Source organism: Rhinopithecus roxellana, chromosome 3, assembly GCF_007565055.1.
Source record: "Rhinopithecus roxellana isolate Shanxi Qingling chromosome 3, ASM756505v1, whole genome shotgun sequence".
NCBI classification, from domain to species: domain Eukaryota; kingdom Metazoa; phylum Chordata; class Mammalia; order Primates; family Cercopithecidae; genus Rhinopithecus; species Rhinopithecus roxellana.
Window position 1 is genome coordinate 125453557 of NC_044551.1, and position 20608 is coordinate 125474164.

The window sequence follows — 20608 nt, forward strand, 5'->3', positions numbered from 1 at the left end:
TTCCATATATTTTTTTACCTCTCTGCAGTTAATTGTCAAACCAGTCTCAGTATTTTGTATTTCCCAGGTGTGTGTACCCTTTACTCAGACCAGTCCACAGGTCATTAGGCAGGGGATAGATGGTATATGTCTGTGTGTGCTTTTTTAGTCAGAAATTTATTGATGGCAGATTTATTTCTGGAGTATTATTTAAGTCATGGCATATTATCTAAGTTTTCCTGTTTAGTTAAAAATATGATTAAGGTATTTATATTTTTAATCTGTGACTTGATTTTTTTTCACAGGTGCGAGCCCCTATGATTAATCCAACATTAGGTGTTCATGAAGCTGACCTTTTAAAGACATCGGGAACACTGATTAGTTTTGTTTACCCAGCCCAAAATCCAGAGTTGCTAAATAAACTTTCCCAAAGAAAAACTACAGTTCTGGCAATGGACCAGGTTCCAAGAGTTACAATTGCTCAGGGATATGATGCACTAAGCTCCATGGCCAACATTGCAGGGTAGGTTCTTTTCCATTTCAGTTGAGCAAAAGCACAATGGTGCTACAGAAACCTTCACACTGTAGCTCTTCTCTTTTACAGTGATTTTACTTGTAATTGTTGTTGTAGATTGCAGCCTTTTGAGAGTGCATTTAAATTATTTTTGACTCTTTTTACTGTTTTACAGTAATTAGATAGGAAATGAACTCTATTATATATTCCTTTTTAATCTTATTGAGTAGAAGAGTAGCAATGTTTCCATCCACCAAAGCAAATAGCTGTCAGATTATTTGTATGAGGAACACACTATATTTCGTATGTGTGTGTGTACATGTATATATTAGGTTGAAGTTACTGTTTTCATGGGTCAAAAATGGTTGAATAGTGACAATTTCATGTGGTTAAATTAATATGCATATATTAGTGGATTTACCATCTTAATTAGGTTTTGCTTAGGTAAATTTATAAAATATTTAAAGAATAGGAAAAAGGTCTGGACTAGAGGAAGTTTCATCTGATGTCAAAACCCATATTGATAACTGAGGGCTATGTCTTCTACCTTTAAGGTCAAGATGATAATACGCTGCATTTGCCCAATAGCACCAATACATTCTCTGTTGATTGCCTGGCGTACTATGTTGAGAAGGATTTTTTTTTTTTTTTGAGACTGAGTCTTGCTCTGTCGCTCAGGCTGGAGTGCAGTGGCCAGATCTCAGCTCACTGCAAGCTCCGCCTCCCGGGTTTACGCCATTCTCCTGCCTCAGCCTCCCGAGTAGCTCGAATTACAGGCGCCCGCCACCTCGCCCGGCTAGTTTTTTATATATATATTTTTAGTAGAGACGGGGTTTCCCCGTGTTAGCCAGGATGGTCTTGATCTCCTGACCTCGTGATCCGCCCGTCTCGGCCTCCCAAAGTGCTGGGATTACAGGCTTGAGCCACCGCGCCCGGCCATATGTTGAGAAGGATTCTAAGGCCCATTCTGCTTGGAGGAATGTGGCTATGATTGAGTAATCATGCCTGCCATGGGTGAGGGACAGGAATAGCTGCATGAACGCAGTGTACTGCTGACTTTGCCTTAAAGGGTGGGAACAATCTGGAAATGGGATAATGCTTATGAAGCAACTTCTCTAAGAAACTAATTAAATAAGATTTTAAGCATGAAAACTATTAGTAGTTGACAATTTGCTAATATTAATGAGGCACAAAGAAAATCTTTTTAAAAAAACAATGCATAAAAGGCACTAACATGACTAACATGAATAAAGCCTTTTATAGCCTGACACATAAGCAGAAAGTTTTCTTAGGTTTTATATTTTAGCGTAGGAAATATGTCATAGATTCTACTTTGTGTTTTTAGCTGCACGCTTTTAAATTTATTTAGCCTAATGTGACTTAAAATTTTATCTAGAAAATGTATAATGTTAAGTTTTAAGGGTGCTGTTGATTCTGAAATGTACTTATGTGAAAGAATATCAAAACCAGTCACTCTAGATCAAGTGGTTTTAGCTGTTGAATCTTTTGAGCAAATGAAATATTATGAGACAATATAAATAAATCCAATAAGAGCTGAGTAGTTTTGGGTACACTGAGTATGACAGGATTGTGTAGAAACATTCCTACTCTCCATCTCATCCACTATGGTCCCAGATTTGTCTGAAGTTTAAACCTTCAGGGACCCAGGGATCACAATTTGAGGAATCACTGTTTTATGTCCTGAGCTGATATGTGCAGAGAGCATAGTGTAAAAGGAATAATCTAGTATACATATCCATACAATGTATGATAAATCATTATCTGTCTCATTCATACACACAGCCATATTACAGTGAAGATGTGCTGCTTCCACTTCATTACTGTTCATTCTGAACTTCTTTGCTGTCATGAAGAAAATGTCCAATTTATTAACTTTTTTCACTATAAATGTTTTCTTGTACATTTCCTGTGTAATCAACCTCCTTTTGTGATTTATTTTTCAGAATAGCAACTGAATCTTTTAGAGCATTAATTCCACAGTTAATTTCTTACAGTGGCCTTTGAATCTTTGTCATATTTGCCCATTAAAAATTGCTGTGACTTGAATTCAGAAGAGTAACAGATAACATAATCTCTAAAGTATTATTTTTTGCTCCAGTATGATTAACTTAATAATGGTGACTCTATATGTTTTTGCATCACTTATTATATCAAGTATTATTATGTAAAAATATGATCAGGGAGAAGATTTTCTTGTCACCTAGCAGGGGAGTTTTAATAGTTGCTTTATAATATTAAGCCAGTGTATATATTACCAAGTAAGAATGCAAAAGTGCCTTTTACATATAAAATAGTATGAAAATTATTTGATTTATTAAATAGTTTGTTTCTTTGGCTAAAACACTTGACTGAGCATTTTCTATGTGACAGGCTTTATGCCAAGTGTTTCACCTGCATTATCTCATTTAGTCCTCACGACCCTAAAACATAGATGCTTTTTGTCCTCACTTTATAGATGAGGAAACCAAGGTTTAGAAAATTTTAAAAATTTGCCCAAGATCACAAAGGCAATCAGTCAGTATATCTGAAAATCCCATACTTTGAAACGTTAGAGATCAAGGGAAGTGTTTCTTCTGTTCTCCGAGGTTGGAATCTTATTATGTACAAGCCTATGGATGACCTAATTTTTTTTTATTTTAAAGATTTTCCCCCCATTACCTAAGCACTACCTAGTCATCAAAGAAGATTTGGACAATATAGTAAAGTAAGTGTGAAGGATGTATAGTCCTAGCACCCAAAGAAAACCATTGTTAGTATTTTCCTATCTTTCATTCATTACATTTTCTATTATGTTCTACAGTACTTGTTATGAAGAGGGTGGGTGCATAATGGATAAGAGAGTGCCTCTGTAGGCAGGCTACCTGTGTTAGACTTCTGGCTCTACCATTTCCTAGCTGAGTGACCTTGGGCAAGTCTCTCATTCTGTATCTCAGTTTTCTCACCTATGGGATGAAGATACTAATTGTACCTATCCATAGGCTTGTTGTGAAAATTAAAGGAGCAAATATATATACAACACTTAGAACTGTTTTTGACACATAGTACATACTATATAAATATTAGTGATTATTCTTTGACAAAACTTCATTGATAACTTATGATGATATGTGAGTCTGAGATCTCTCCTTTTATAGATTTATTTATTTATTTATTTATTTATTTATTTTTAAAGTTATAAGGCTGTTGTCCTAGCAGCAAATCATTTTGGACGTTTTTTTACTGGTCAGATCACAGCTGCTGGAAAAGTTCCTCCAGCTAAGGTAGGTACAACTTTTAATGTTTCTTTATAATATGCATTGATTAAAGGAAAGGGGATGTATAGTCTCAAAATATAGTTATTTAAAATTTTTTATATGTTAACCTCACATTGATGACTTTTTGGTGTGTATAAATATTTCATGAAGCCTCAAAGCTTAACGTTTAAGATTGCTAGAAAAAAATGAACTTTGACTTTCTGAAAGTTCTAGTCTTTTCTGTTTTTTAACTTACTAATTTGAATTTTTAAAAGAATTTTGGATAACTTGTCCTCTGTAGCCTATATATTATTAATTTTTTAAAACAAATCTTCAAGATACCATTCTGAAGATTCTGGGTTTCTCATTTTTTGCAACATTTTGGCACATATACAAGGTATTTTTGGTTTCTTTACTTCTTGCCAATTTTTGGATCAAGAAGACAGGAAATGGGAGGTGGTGTAATCAGGGTATTTGGCGGAGAGAAAGGGTGCCAGTTTCTTTAATCTACACTGACAGCAGAAAGGAGCAGTTAATGATGAGAGGTGACGATGGCTTGCTGAAAGAATAGGAGGTCATATTGTGATCCTTCAATCCTATGTACACTCAGTAACAATGGAAATCCTGAGGCTAGGTGTCTTAGTCCATTTTGTGTTACTAAAAGAGAATACCTAAGACTGGGTAATTTATTTAAAAAAAGAGATTTGTTTGGCTCATAATTCTGGTAGCTGGAAAGTTCAAGATTTGGCAGCTGCATCTGGTGAGGGCCTCAAGGTTGCTTCAACTCATGGTGGACAGTGTAAAGGGAGCAGGCATGTGCAAAAAAGATCACATGGTGAGAGAGGAATCAAGAGAGAGAAACCGAAGGAGCTTGGCTCTTCTATCAACCCACAGAGTGAGAACTCAGCCCCCCACTCTCAGGGAGGGCATTAATCTGTTCATGAGAGATCCACTCCCATGACCCAAACACCTCCCACTAGGCCCCACCTCCTAATATTGCCACATTTGGGATCAAATGTCAACATGAGTTTTCATTGGAACAAAGCACATCCAAACCATAGCACTAGGTACAGGAAACTTGACTTTAAATGTGGTCATTTACCTACCTGTAGGGTACAGGTTTACTGGTGCTTCCTGCTCTTAAGTACTTTGTTATATAAGCCCAGAGTTCTCACACAAAATAAATCTGGAAAACAATTAAAACAAAAGCTGATAGCAGCTTTGAGAAATTATATTGTTTTGAAAAACAGGCCAGGTGAAAAAAATGCAGTTTAAGTGGAGGCCAGAATACTTAGCAAGAAAGTGTGAGCAAACAACGCAGATGTGAGATGTACAATGATTAAATTTTGACTTTCTCGGGATCATAAAAAAATGTCTGGCACGCATAGTGGCCAGAAGTTCGATGCTGTTCTTAAATTGACTGAATACTTTGATGCACGAGTCTACTTTGGTTATAATCTTTCTAGATATATGTGGAAGTTGAGAGAAAAGCTGTGAATAAAAGATATTAAAAAGTGAAACAAAAGACAAGATGCTTAAAGAAAAGAAAATGAGCCTTTAAAAGGTGGAGTGACTATCTTTACTGAAAATTTAAATTGCAGCTTAAGGGGCTTTGGTTACATGACAGAAATAGTTTTCTGAAATTGAAGGCACTGGTACAGCTCATTAAGGTGGATTGCATAATACAGTCTTTTATTTGGATTTCCTTTAAACATGGAGGGTTCTTACCTGCTAAAACAAGTTTGTTCAAGCCACAGCCTGTGGGCCACGTGTGGCCCAGGATGGTTTTGAGTGCGGCCCAACACAAATTTGTAAACTTTCTTAAAACATTATGTGATTTTTGTTGCCATTTTATTTTTTTGGCTCATCAGCAATCGTTGGTGTTAGCTAGTGTATTTTATACGTGGCCCAAGACAATGATATGTGAGGCATTGTTCTAGGAGCTGGGGATATGGCGTGAACAAGACAAAATCCCTACTGCACAAAACTTGCGCTCCAGTAGGGGTCACAGTGAGGAGACAAAAGATCAAATAAATGCCTGAGGTAATTTTATTTTATTATTATTATTATTATTTTTGACTTGGTTTTTTTTTGGAGGCAGGTTCTCACTCTGCCTGGAGTTTTCACTCCAGGCTGATCTGGAACTCCTGAGCTCAAACAATCTTCCTGTCTTGGCCTCCCGGGATTACAGGCATGAGCCACTGCACCTGGCCATGAGATAATTTCACACAGGAAAAAATGAACTGTATGATATGACAGTAATGGGCATAGGTCACTTTCGTAGAGTGATGGGGAAGCTTCGTCTGACCTTTGAGCTGAGATTTGAAGCATGGAAGAAGGAAACAAGAGTTTAAGGATTCCAAGCATTTAGGATTCCAGTATTTAGGTTCTGGAAAAATAAAGAAGACCATTGGTCTTGGAGTGTGGTGAACAAGATGAATGATCTGAGATGATGTCGGAAAGGAAGGTCTAGGCTGGATCTTGTGGGGCCTGTCTTCTAGGTCATGTTATAGACTTTGGATTCTCCTGCAGGTGAGGGAAATGTTTGGTTTAGTATTTAAAAAAAAATCATGTGGCTGTTCTGTGGGGGAATGGATAGTATGGTGAAGGCAAGATCTGTCAGCAATTGGTTATACCTGGGAAGATGGCAGCACCAGAAATGAAGAGAAAGGTGAAGGATTTTATCTGGATTAGGGGAGATCTTTGGGAGTTAAAACCAGTAGTACTTGTTGATGAATTGGAAATGGAAATATATGCAAAGGGAGGAGCTGACAAATTCCCCATTTTGGCTTAAACAATTGTGCATAGTTACTGCCTTTACTCAGATGGGGAAGGCCAGAGGAGGAGCAAGTTATATGAGTGAACACAAACAATGTTCCTAAAGTTATTTCCTTTCTCCTGCCCTTTCCCATACTATTTCCTTTTTTTTCTTTTTAGGTTTTTATTTCTTATTTTTTAATAGAGACAGGTTCTCACCATATTGCTCAGGCTGGTCTTGAACTCCAAAGCTCAAGGGATCCTCCTGTCTCGGCCTCCCAAAGTGCTGGGATCACAGGCCTGAGCCACCTGCCTGGCCCCATACTATTTCTTGAGCATATGCCTACAGTGTAACAGTTAGCAGTAAGTGCTTCAGTTAGATTCCATTGTTTAATGTAACAACAGTCTGAGAAGGCACTTTGATTGCTGTATTGCAGATGATAAGCAGCTTGCCCAAGATCACCCAGAACAAGTTAGTAACAGAGTCAGGATTTTGACCTAAGCTTTCTGACTCTTATTTTCTGTGTCTTTTTCTTTACTCCATGCTTTAGAAAGAAAAAGTAAATTTCTGTAGTAAGATCTGCTCTTTTTGTGCGATTCTGTTTTTTAAAGTATGGGGTTGTTGTTGTTGTTGTTGTTGTTGTTATGTCTTGATTCAGGATAACTTGGCCGAGTCCTGTGACTTTTACTTACTTTTCTTTACTCTTTCTTTCTTTTTTTTTTATTATACTTTAAGTTCTAGGGTACATGTGCATAACGTGCAGGTTTGTTACATATGTATACTTATGCCATGTTGGTGTGCTGCACCCATCAACTCGTCAGCACCCATCAATTCATCATTTATATCATGTATAACTCCCCAATGCAATCCCTCCCTTCTCCCCCCTCCCCCCCCCCCATGATAGGCCCCAGTGCGTGATGTTCCCCTTCCCGAGTCCAAGTGATCTCATTGTTCAGTTCCCACCTATGAGTGAGAACATGCGGTGTTTGGTTTTCTGTTCTTGTGATAGTTTGCTAAGAATGATGGTTTCCAGCTGCATCCATGTCCCTACAAAGGACGCAAACTCATCCTTTTTTATGGCTGCATAGTATTCCATGGTGTATATGTGCCACATTTTCTTAATCCAGTCTGTCACAGATGGACATTTGGGTTGATTCCAAGTCTTTGCTATTGTGAATAGTGCCGCAATAAACATACGTGTGCATGTGTCTTTGTAGTAGAATAATTTATAATCCTTTGGGTATATACCCAGTAGTGGGATGGCTGGGTCATATGGTACATCTAGTTCTAGATCCTTGAGGAATTGCCATACTGTTTTCCATAATGGTTGAACTAGTTTACTATTCCACCAACAGTGTAAAAGTGTTCCTATTTCTCCACATCCTCTCCAACACCTGTTGTTTCCTGACTTCTTAATGATTGCCATTCTAACTGGTGTGAGATGGTATCTCATTGTGGTTTTGATTTGCATTTCTCTGATGGCGAGTGATGATGAGCATTTTTTCATGTGTCTGTTGGCTGTATGAATATCTTCTTTTGAGAAATGTCTGTTCATATCCTTTCCTCACTTTTTGATGGGGTTGTTTGTTTTTTTCTCGTATATTTGTTTGAGTTCTTTGTAGATTCTGGATATTAGCCCTTTGTCAGATGAGTAGGTTGCAACAATTTTCTCCCATTCTGTAGGTTGCCTGTTCACTCTGATGGTAGTTTCTTTTGCTGTGCAAAAGCTCTTTAGTTTAATTAGATCCCATTTGTCAATTTTGGCTTTTGCTGCCGTTGCTTTTGGTGTTTTAGACATGAAGTCCTTGCCCATGCCTATGTCCTGAATGGTACTACCTAGATTTTCTTCTAGGGTTTTTATGGTGTTAGGTCTAACATTTAAGTCTCTAATCCATCTTGAATTAATCTTCGTATAAGGGGTAAGGAAAGGATCCAGTTTCAGCTTTCTACTTATGGCTAGCCAATTTTCCCAGCACCATTTATTAAATAGGGAATCCTTTCCCCATTTCTTGTTTCTCTCAGGTTTGTCAAAGATCAGATGGCTGTAGATGTGCGGTATTATTTCTGAGGACTCTGTTCTGTTCCATTGGTCTATATCTCTGTTTTGGTACCAGTACCATGCTGTTTTGGTTACTGTAGCCTTGTAGTATAGTTTGAAGTCAGGTAGCGTGACGCCTCCAGCTTTGTCCTTTTGACTTAGGATTGTCTTGGCAATGCGGGCTCTTTTTTGGTTCCATATGAACTTTAAAGCAGTTTTTTCCAATTCTGTGAAGAAACTCATTGGTAGCTTGATGGGGATGGCATTGAATCTATAAATAACCTTGGGGAGTATGGCCATTTTCACGATATTGATTCTTCCTATCCATGAGCATGGTATGTTCTTCCATTTGTTTGTGTCCTCTTTGATTTCACTGAGCAGTGGTTTGTAGTTCTCCTTGAAGAGGTCCTTTACATCCCTTGTAAGCTGGATTCCTAGGTATTTTATTCTCTTTGAAGCAATTGTGAATGGAAGTTCATTCCTGATTTGGCTGTCTGCTTGTCTGTTACTGGTGTATAAGAATGCTTGTGATTTTTGCACATTAATTTTGTATCCTGAGACTTTGCTGAAGTTGCTTATCAGCTTAAGGAGATTTTGGGCTGAGACGATGGGGTTTTCTAAATATACAATCATGTCATCTGCAAACAGGGACAATTTGACTTCTTCTTTTTCTAACTGGATACCCTTGATTTCTTTCTCTTGCCTGATTGCCCTAGCCAGAACTTCCAAGACTATGTTGAATAGGAGTGGTGAGAGAGGGCATCCCTGTGTTGTGCCAGTTTTCAAAGGGAATTTTTCCAGTTTTTGCCCATTCAGTATGATATTAGCTGTGGGTTTGTCATAAATAGCTCTTATTATTTTGAGGTACATTCCATCAATACCGAATTTATTGAGCGTTTTTAGCATGAAGGGCTGTTGAATTTTGTCAAAAGCCTTTTCTGCATCTATTGAGACAATCATGTGGTTCTTGTCTTTGGTTCTGTTTATATGCTGGATTACGTTGATTGATTTGCGAATGTTGAACCAGCCTTGCATCCCAGGGATGAAGCCCACTTGATCATGGTGAATAAGCTTTTTGATGTGCTGCTGAATCCGGTTTGCCAGTATTTTATTGAGAATTTTTGCATCAATGTTCATCAGGGATATTGGTCTAAAATTCTCTTTTTTTGTTGTGTCTCTGCCAGGCTTTGGTATCAGGATGATGTTGGCCTCATAAAATGAGTTAGGGAGAATTCCCTCTTTTTCTATTGATTGGAATAGTTTCAGAAGGAATGGTACCAGCTCCTCCTTGTACCTCTGGTAGAATTCAGCTGTGAATCCATCTGGTCCTGGACTTTTTTTGGTGGGTAGGCTATTAATTGTTGCCTCAATTTCAGAGCCTGCTATTGGTCTATTCAGGGATTCAACTTCTTCCTGGTTTAGCCTTGGGAGAGTGTAAGTGTCCAGGAAATTATCCATTTCTTCTAGATTTTCTAGTTGATTTGCGTAGAGGCGTTTATAGTATTCTCTGATGGTAGTTTGTATTTCTGTGGGGTCAGTGGTGATATCCCCTTTATCATTTTTTATTGCATCTATTTGATTCCTCTCTCTTTTCTTCTTTATTAGCCTTGCTAGCGGTCTGTCAATTTTGTTGATCTTTTCAAAAAACCAACTCCTGGATTCATTGATTTTTTGGAGGGTTTTTTGTGTCTCTATCTCCTTCAGTTCGGCTCTGATCTTAGTTATTTCTTGCCTTCTGCTAGCTTTTGAATGTGTTTGCTCTTGCCTCTCTAGTTCTTTTAATTGTGATGTTAGAGTGTCAATTTTAGATCTTTCCTGCTTTCTCTTGTGGGCATTTAGTGCTATAAATTTCCCTCTACACACTGCTTTAAATGTGTCCCAGAGATTCTGGTATGTTGTATCTTTGTTCTCATTGGTTTCAAAGAACATCTTTATTTCCGCTTTCATTTCGTTATGTACCCAGTAGTCATTCAGGAGCAGGTTGTTCAGTTTCCATGTAGTTGAGCGGTTTTGATTGAGTTTCTTAGTCCTGAGTTCTAGTTTGATTGCACTGTGGTCTGAGAGACAGTTTGTTATAATTTCTGTTCTTTTACATTTGCTGAGGAGTGCTTTACTTCCAATTATGTGGTCAATTTTGGAATAAGTGCGATGTGGTGCTGAGAAGAATGTATATTCTGTTGATTTGGGGTGGAGAGTTCTATAGATGTCTATTAGGTCCGCTTGGTGCAGAGATGAGTTCAATTCCTGGATATCCTTGTTAACTTTCTGTCTCGTTGATCTGTCTAATGTTGACAGCGGAGTGTTGAAGTCTCCCATTATTATTGTATGGGAGTCTAAGTCTCTTTGTAAGTCTCTAAGGACTTGCTTTATGAATCTGGGTGCTCCTGTATTGGGTGCATATATATTTAGGAGAGTTAGCTCTTCCTGTTGAATTGATCCCTTTACCATTATGTAATGGCCTTCTTTGTATCTTTTGATATTTGATGGTTTAAAGTCTGTTTTATCAGAGACAAGGATTGCAACCCCTGCTTTTTTTTGTTCTCCATTTGCTTGGTAGATCTTCCTCCATCCCTTTATTTTGAGCCTATGTATGTCTCTGCATGTGAGATGGGTCTCCTGAATACAGCAGACTGATGGGTCTTGACTCTTTATCCAGTTTGCCAGTCTGTGTCTTTTAATTGGAGCATTTAGTCCATTAACATTTAAGGTTAATATTGTTATGTGTGAACTTGATCCTGCCATTATGATATTAACTGGTTATTTTGCTCGTTAGTTGATGCAGTTTCTTCCTAGCCTCGATGGTCTTTACATTTTGGCATGTTTTTGTGATGGCTGGTACCGGTTGTTCCTTTTCATGTTTAGGGCTTCCTTCAGGGTCTCTTGTAAGGCAGGCCTGGTGGTGACAAAATCTCTAAGCATTTGCTTATCTGTAAAGGATTTTATTTCTCCTTCACTTATGAAACTTAGTTTGGCTGGATATGAAATTCTGGGCTGAAAATTCTTTTCTTTAAGAACGTTGAATATTGGCCCCCACTCTCTTCTGGCTTGTAGAGTTTCTGCCGAGAGATCTGCTGTTAGTCTGATGGGCTTCCCTTTGTCGGTAACCCGACCTTTCTCTCTGGCTGCCCTTAAGATTTTTTCCTTCATTTCAACTTTGGTGAATCTGGCAATTATGTGTCTTGGAGTTGCTCTTCTGGAGGAGTATCTATGTGGCGTTCTCTGTATTTCCTGAATTTGAATGTTGTCCTGCCCTACTAGGTTGGGGAAGTTCTCCTGGATGATATCCTGAAGAGTGTTTTCCAACTTGGTTCCATTTTCCCCCTCACTTTCAGGCACCCCAATCAGACGTAGATTTGGTCTTTTTACGTAATCCCATACTTCTTGGAGGCTTTGCTCATTTCTTTTTCTTCTTTTTTCTTTTGGTTTCTCTTCTCGCTTCATTTCATTCATTTGATCTTCAATCGCTGATACTCTTTCTTCCAGTTGATCGAGTCGGTTACTGAAGCTTGTGCATTTGTCACGTATTTCTCGTGTCATGGTTTTCATCTCTGTCATTTCGTTTATGATCTTCTCTGCATTAATTAGTCTAGCTGTCAATTCTTCCACTCTTTTTTCAAGATTTTTAGTTTCTTTGCGCTGGGTACGTAATTCCTCCTTTAGCTCTGATAAGTTTGATGGACTGAAGCCTTCTTCTCTCCTCTCGTCCAAGTCATTCTCTGACCAGCTTTGATCCGTTGCTGGCGATGGGCTGCGCTCCTTTGCAGGGGGAGATGCGCTCTTATTTTTTGAATTTCCAGCTTTTCTGCCCTGCTTCTTCCCCATCTTTGTGGTTTTATCTGTCTCTGGTCTTTGATGGTGGTGACGTACTGATGGGGTTTTGGTATAGGTGTCCTTCCTGTTTGATAGTTTTCCTTCTGACAGTCAGAAGGACTGTCTGTTGGTCTGTTGGAGATTGTTTGAGGTCCACTCCAGACCCTGTTTGCCTGGGTATCAGCAGCAGAGGTTGCCGAAGATAGAATATTGCTGAACAGCGAGTGTACCTGTCTGATTCTTCCTTTGGAAGTTTCCTCTCAGGGGTGTACTCCACCCTGTGAGGTGTGGGGTGTCAGACTGCCCCTAGTGGGGGATGTCTCCCAATTAGGCTACTCAGGGGTCAGGGACACACCTGAGCAGGCAGTCTGTCCGTTCTCAGATCTCAACCTCCGCGTTGGGAGATCCACGGCTCTCCCCAAAGCTGTCAGACAGAGTCGTTCGCATCTGCACCGGCTCCCGCTACTTCCCCTGTTGGTCTTCAGCTGTGCGCTGTCCCCAGAGGTGGAGACTACAGAGACAGGCAGGCTTCCTTGAGCTGCTGTGAGCTCCACCCAGTTCGAGCTTCCCAGCGGCTTTGTTTACCTACTTAAGCCTCAGCAATGGCGGGCGCCCCTCCCCCAGCCTCGCTGCTGCCTTGCGGATAGATCGCGGCAGACTGCTGTGTTAGCAGTGAGGGAGGCTTCGTGGGCGTGGGACCCTCCCGGCCAGGTGTGGGATATATTCTCCTGGTGTGCCTGTATGCTTACAGCGCAGTATTGGGGTGGGAGTTACCCGATTTTCCAGGTGTTGTGTGTCTCAGTTCCCCTGGCTAGGAAAACGGATCCCCTTCCCCCTTGCGCTTCCAGGTGAGGCGATGCCTCGCCCTGCTTCAGCTCTCGCTGGTCAGGCTGCAGCAGCTAACCAGCACCGATTGTCCGGCACTCCCTAGTGAGATGACCCCAGTACCTCAGTTGAAAATGCAGAAATCACCGGTCTTCTGTGTCGCTCGTGCTGGGAGTTGGAGACTGGAGCTGTTCCTATTCGGCCATCTTGCTCCGCCCTCCTCTACTCTTTCTTTCTTGCTTTCTCGCTTTCTTGCTTTCTCTCTTTCTCTTTCTTTCTCTCTTTCTCTCTCTCCTCTCTTTCTCTCTCCTCTTTCTCTCTTCTCTCTTTCTCTCTTTCTCTCTTTCTTTCAGTGGCGATGGAGCTTCTGTGTGGAAGAGGTTGGTGCTTTGGAGCCTAGAGTCTGCTTATTCCCTCTGGTCACTCTTTGCCCCCTTTCCTACAGACTTCCCCCTGTCCCCAAACACAGCATCATTATCAAGATCAATTCCCGTGACTTTTGAGACACTGCCCAGAGCTCACTGATGCACAGTCTGACTAGCCTAGTCTTTGTAAAGGCAGAAGGACATGTGGGCATGATGGGTGGGTGTCAATTTGTAAGCTTCACTGATTCTGTGGTTGGCATTTTTTTCTACAGGAACAAAGTGTTGCTTTCAATTGACTGTTTATGGGATATATAACAGGACTTTACTCTGGAAGGCCCATTCCAGACTGGAGACAATATTGTTCTTACTTTGTTTCTTTGAAGGTGGGGGAGACTCTTGTTTCTGAGGAATTCTTTGGTTCTCTTGTTGCTGATCCTTCATGATTAGGGACATTAGTTTCATTGCCTCAGACTTAGGGAGAGTTGCTCAAAATGGTTCAGAATTGTCGTTGCTCATCAGCTGTTCCTTTCAGAAGCATTTTGGCTCAAAATAGAGGTTGGGGTAGATGTTTCACCCATGTTGTACCCATCTTTGAAATGTATTTTGATGTTTGATGAACAAAGAAAAACCTTATAATTTGGTAGGGTAAAGGTAGTTAGATTGCCATACTGGGACTTTTAGTAGAAGGAACTTTTAGACGTGGAAAAGAATCTGTTAATCTTCAACATATGTAATGCTGATCATGCTTAGGTTGCTTTTACATGGATATGCTGATTATTAGGCTATTTTTAGTGAATTGTTGTTGGCCTTTGCTAGCAGTTGTTTCTTTCATAAAATTTTAAGATCAGTGGTGGTTCAGTTAAAGAATCGTCTATGTGCTCCATACAGTTACTAAGGGCTGATCATCATCATCACTATCAGCACCCCCATTTATTGATGCTAAACTTATACTAGGCACCAATAATTGTTAGCCGATGATTTTTCATTATTAGTTGATAATGAGCCTTAATACATAACTGGGTCTATCTTCTTTTCTAGATTCTGATAGTTGGTGGTGGTGTTGCTGGGCTTGCTTCTGCAGGCGCAGCAAAGTCGATGGGTGCAATTGTTCGAGGATTTGACACAAGGTGAGTGCTTTACTAGTGACTGATGTTAAGGTAAAAACATTTTGTTTCAGGGGCATATTACACTTTCCTTAAAACTTATAAACTGAAGTAGCACATTGCAACTGGTCTATAAGCTCTTTCCATTTAAAAATGTTTCCACTTTTTAAAAGTTAATGCAAAGTGAAAATGTATTACTTAAACTAACAACTCACAACTCTGTTTTCTTTGGTGGATTGACAGTGGGACCAGAATTCTTTCTATCCTGAGTTTCTAACACATTGCTTTACCTATTTCTGTTCAGAATGCTTTTAGGCACTAGTTAGGGCATGAACAAAGATGTTTGTGAATCTGAAGAAAGAGTAAAATAGCAGTCTGAGTGGGAGCATGCCCTACCTTGAATGGATAGAAGCAAATAAAGCTGACTGGCACTTCACCTGACTAGCAACACATGAATTATTATTACTGCATTATTTATGCTTCCTGTGTTTTATGTTAAGATAGAGCTGCATATATTTTTCTGATAATTTTTGAGCCCCTGGGTGAAAGTACTTGATTTATAAAGAAATACACTGTGTATTTCTTTAACGCAGACATACACACATTTTCCTAGATTGTCTTTAAAGAGAAGTTTGATTAAAATTCTTCTTCATTTCAGAAGACACTAGACACTGGATTTTATTAAATGTCAGTTGAGTACAGTTAATATGTGTTTTAATAATTTTTGAGGTTGAAAAATGTAGTTATTTATTATCAGCTGAGGGTACTGGAGGAATAATACTACTGTTAATCTTGAATATAGAATGATGAAAAAAGAAAAGAAAGCAACCATTCAAAGTTGGAAGAATGTGACTTTTCAGAGTAAACAATGTTCCATAGAATATAGTTAATAGTCTTTATTTTGAGTTAAAGTGATATACTGATAAAAAGCTGTCTTGCTGAAATGAGAAAATAAGTCATTTCCAAAGTAACCAGGACACAAACCAAGCATAGCTAGAGTTAAGCATGCCACTGATCCTGTCATTTTATTTTTACTGTTTGTTGATGTGAAGTTTTCTCAAGACCTCCAAGCCAGTAGAAAGCAGGTTAAGTTTTCATTGTAGTGGACAGTAGTATTAAAATGGAAATGTATGTATTTGACCTAAAGGTGATTTGAAACTTGGTGGTGGGTGAACTACTGAGAATTTAGTATATTGATGTCATTTTTTAGATTGTATACAGAATCAACAGCTAGAATATGGCTGTTGCTTATATTAGAAAAATACAAAAACTCAATCTTTCTTTATAATTTATTAAGTTCGTTATACAGGTATCTCAAGTATATAATGAAGAAAGATGTGACTGAGTGATTTAATACATTTCTAAGAATTATAGCTCATTAGTTACTCTAGTCACTATTTTGAGATGGGGTTGATTTCATATTATAAATATGAAATCCAAAACATACTTGATTTTAAATTCTTGTTGGAAGATTGAGTGGTATGTATTTTCAGTTAAATATCCTAAAAACTTACAGACAGCTCATTGCCCAATGGTATTTAAATGGTCTGACTTTTGAATTCTTTCGAACAATAACTAGAAGATACTCCTCTTAGCAATAGTGATTATCTTGCCTAATGCCTGTATCACAAAGTTTAAATATATAAAAACCTTGCTTTCTTTCCTGTCATAAAATAGTACATGATTATTCTTCCAATTCAGAAAAATATGAAAAAGCACAAGAACAGAAAATAAAATACCCTGAAGTCTCACTGCCTAGTGGTAATTATTTTCATGTGTTCCCTCTTCTACACATTAATTAAAAATGTAATTTTACTGTTCCATTTACCTTTTTTCAATTAACAGTAGACCATGAAGATCTTTCCTTACATATTAATGTTTTTAATGGCTGCGGAAGATTCCATTGTATAGAAGTACAGCAATTTATTTAACTAGGCCTCTATAAATGGACATTTTTTGCTATATTTACACAATACTCTGTAGGTCAATATACACTTACATGTACATACAGTAAGCCCTGTATCCATGTTCTATTATCTGTGGGTTCAACCAGATCAAAAATATTCAGAAAACATGTTTGTGTTTGTACTAAGCTAGAACCAATTTCATTTTTCTTGTCATTATTCTCTAAACAATATAATATAACAACTATTTATATAACATTTACATTTGTTAGGCATTATAAATGATCTAGAGATGATTTGAGTTATTTGGGAAGATGTATGTAGGCTATGGGAAGATGTACGTAGGCTGTGTGCAAATACTACACTGTCTTTTATAAGGGGCTTGATCATCCGTGGATTTTGATATCTGAGTGGGGTCATGGAACCAATTCCCCATATAAATTCCTTAGATAAATTCTAAGGAAATATTGGAGTCAAAAGATATACACATTTTAAATGCTAATATGTTATAATATTTTTAAATGATGAGATTATTTTATGGGCAAAGGTATAACAACAAAGATTTAAACATAACATATTTCTAATGATGTGAATTCATTATTGAAAAATACAGAGAAACATAAGGATGAAAGTGAAAATACTTTTTATAATTCTATCAGCCAGATATAATTGCTAGTGATATTTTGGTATAATTTCTGATAGAGTTTTTTATATATATATAAAACTTTTGAACAAAATTTGGATTATTTTATATACATATATATGTGTGCATATATATATGTGTGTATATATATGTGTGTGTACATACACATATATTGGCTTAAACCATAAGAAAATGTATTATTTCTTCTAACTGAGAATCCAGGGGAATGACTTCCTTTTCACATTAGAGTGAGATGCTTCTCGGTGCTATCAAGGACCAGTTTCTATCACTCCTCTCTGCTGTCCTTGGCTTTGGCTTCCTCCTAAGGCTGATTCCACTTGTGGTTGCAACTTTACCTCCAGGGGGCAATCTGGGCTACCAGATTCCTTGCTCAAGCCACCAGAGGGAGAACCTCTTGCTCAACCGTGGACTGTATGTCCTACCCTTTATGCATACTCTTGAACATGATGGTTGCTAGGGATTTATTGGCTCAGATCATGGTTTCCCAAACTTCCATGATGACAAGGATGAACTGCAGCTCTTGCTAAAAATAATATAGCGTCTGGCCTGCTTGCTGGAGATTATAATTCAGTGGGTCTGGGAAGGGACCTGGGAATTTGAACTTTTAACAAGTACCCTGATTGATTATTGTCATTAGGTGGGTTTGGGATTTACCACAGTGGAATGGATATTGATGAGTTACACGCATGTCCACCACAGAGCTGAGGTCTTTGTTGGTTCTGGTTTTCCAACCAGGAGACAGTACTTGGGTAGCATTTATTTATTTATTTAAAACTGAATTTATTTTTATAAAATTTAAATGTGTTGGCTTTTCACATTTTACCCTTTACTACTATTTATAGGTTATTTTTTGCAAATACAATTTAATGAGGACAGGGTAGGGGGCAAAAAAGTCACTTTATTAGAATAATTTTACATGTAGAGTTATTTTTGTGGGAAAAGTCTCTAATAAGAACAAATTCAGAATATTTTCAAGTGAAAAACCTCATCTTGAATGATTTGAATGATATCAAATCCTGATATATATCAGATATCACATCATCATCCACACCGGGGTCATAAGGAACACAATTGATTACTGGAGTTGGCAATTGTGAAATTGCTTTTGCAGCTTAACTAAGTAGAAGTTGGAATTCTAAGTAGTTTTTTTTCTTTCAGAAAAGAATATTCTCTTAAATATGTTACTTGCCTTTAGAAAAAAATTTGAAACAGTGAAGTATGACATCAAAGGGACTGTTGATTTTTGAATATATAGTTTGTTGTTCTTAAAAAGGTAGATATAAATGATGATCTTGACTTCTTTATTAGGGCCTGAAATAACTACTCTTTCCACTTTAACAATCACCCTAGAGCTGCAGCTTTGGAACAGTTCAAGTCTCTTGGTGCTGAGCCCTTGGAGGTGGACTTGAAGGAATCTGGTGAGGGACAAGGAGGATATGCAAAAGAGATGTCCAAAGAGTTCATTGAAGCTGAAATGAAACTGTTTGCTCAACAATGCAAGGAGGTAGACATCCTTATCAGCACAGCACTTATTCCAGGTATGCCATTAAGTAAATGGTTATTTTAAAAGCACTTTTACTTTTTTTTTTTAAATAGCAAGAGTGAATGATTGCTTAACATTTGAATTTCTTTAAGGAAGGATCTAGTACTTTCTATTATAAAAGTACTAGAAAATGAAAAAACATATGACAAAATTCATAGTCATTAATAATTTTCTTCAAGTATTTTTTCTGTGAAAAATTTTTTATTTTTTTTTGAAATGGAGTCTCGTTCTTATTGCCCAGGCTGGAGTGCAGTGGCATAGTCTCGGCTCACTGCAACCTCTGTCTCCTGGGTTCAAGCGATTCTCCTACCTCAGCCTCCCAAGTAGCTGGGATTACAGGCATCCACTACCACGTCTGGTTAATTTTTGTGTTTTTAGTAGAGTTGGGGTTTTGCCATGTTGGCCAGGCTGGTCTCGAGCTCTTGACCTCAGGTGATCCGCCTGCCTTGGTCTTCCAAAGTGCTGCGATTACAGGCATGAGCCACCGCACCTAGCCCTTTTGTGAGTTTTTGTGTAAGTTCATAGATTATACTGTATGTACAATTTTTTTTTCCTGGAGAATAAAACACTATTTATTTAGAAAAGGTTATTATTACTATTATTTTCTCTGCAACTTAAAAAACTTCAATGGCTTTTGGGGAGCAGGTGGTGTTTGGTTGCATGGAAAAGTTCTTTAGTGGTGATTTCTGAGATTTTGGTGCACCTGTCAACTAAGCGGTGTACACTGTACACAATGTTTAGTCTTTTATCCCTCAACCCCCTCCCACTCTTAACCCCTGAGTCCCCAAAGCCCATTATATCATTCTTATATCTTTGTGTCCTCATAACTTAGCTTCCACTTTTAACAGTATTTAGTTTTTAATTCCTGAGTTACTTCACTTAGAATAATGGTCTCCACCTCCATCCACGTTGCTGTGAATGCCATTATTTTGTTCCTTTTTATGGCTGAGTGCTATTCCATGGTGTGTGTGTATATGTATATGTATATGTATGTTTATCTACTCATTGATTGATGGGCATTTAGGCTGGTTTCATATTTTTGCAACTGTGAATTGTGCTGCTATAAACATGAGTATGCAAGTGTCTTTTCTATATAATGACTTCTTTTCCTCTGGGTAGATACCCAGTAGTGAGACTGCTGAATCAAATGGTAGTTCTACTTTAGTTCTTTAAGGAATCTCCATGCTGCTTTCCACAGTGGTTGTACTAGTTTACATTCCCACCAGCAATGTAAAAGTGTTCCCTTTTCACTACATCCATGCCAACATCTGTTATTTTTTGATTTTTAAATTATGGCCATTTTTGCAGGAGTAAGGTGGTATCTTGTAGTTTTGATTTGCATTTCCATGATCATTAGTGATGTGGAGCATTTTTTTCATATGTTTGTTGGCCATTTGTATATCTTCTTTTGAGAATTGTCTATTCATGTCCTTTGTCCACTTTTTGATGGGATTATTTTTTTTTTATTGCTGATTTGTTTGAGTTCCTTTTAGATTCTGGATATTAGTGATTTGTCAGATACATAGTTTGTGAAAATTTTCTCCTATCATGGGTTGTATGTTTACTCTGACTATTTCTTTTGCGGTGCAGAAGCTTTTTAGTTAAACTAAGTGCCATCTATTTATCTTGGTTTTTGTTACATTTGCTTTTGGGTTCTTGTTCATGAACTCTTTACCCAAGCCAGTGTCTAGAAGAGTTTTTCTGATGTTATGTTCTAGAATTTTTATGGTTTCAGGTCTTAGATTTAAGTCTTTGATCCATCTTTGAGTTGATTTTTGTATAAGATGAGGGATGAGGATCCAGCTTCATTCTTCTGCATGTGGCTTGCCAATTATCCCAGCACCATTTGTT

At 38.0% G+C, this 20608-nt stretch overlaps 1 protein-coding gene across 5 annotated transcripts in view; it reads left to right on the forward strand.

Annotated features, from left to right (window-relative positions):
- NNT (nicotinamide nucleotide transhydrogenase) overlaps positions 1-20608 on the forward strand; it is a 111530-nt gene that overhangs the window by 12821 nt on the left and 78101 nt on the right. For all 5 annotated transcript variants that reach the window (XM_030927252.1, XM_030927253.1, XM_030927254.1 and 2 more), the window contains 4 exons: positions 285-502; positions 3687-3774; positions 14582-14670; positions 18565-18752. In XM_030927252.1, coding sequence (XP_030783112.1) covers positions 285-502; positions 3687-3774; positions 14582-14670; positions 18565-18752 — 583 coding nt within the window. The remainder of the gene's footprint in view (positions 1-284; positions 503-3686; positions 3775-14581; positions 14671-18564; positions 18753-20608) is intronic.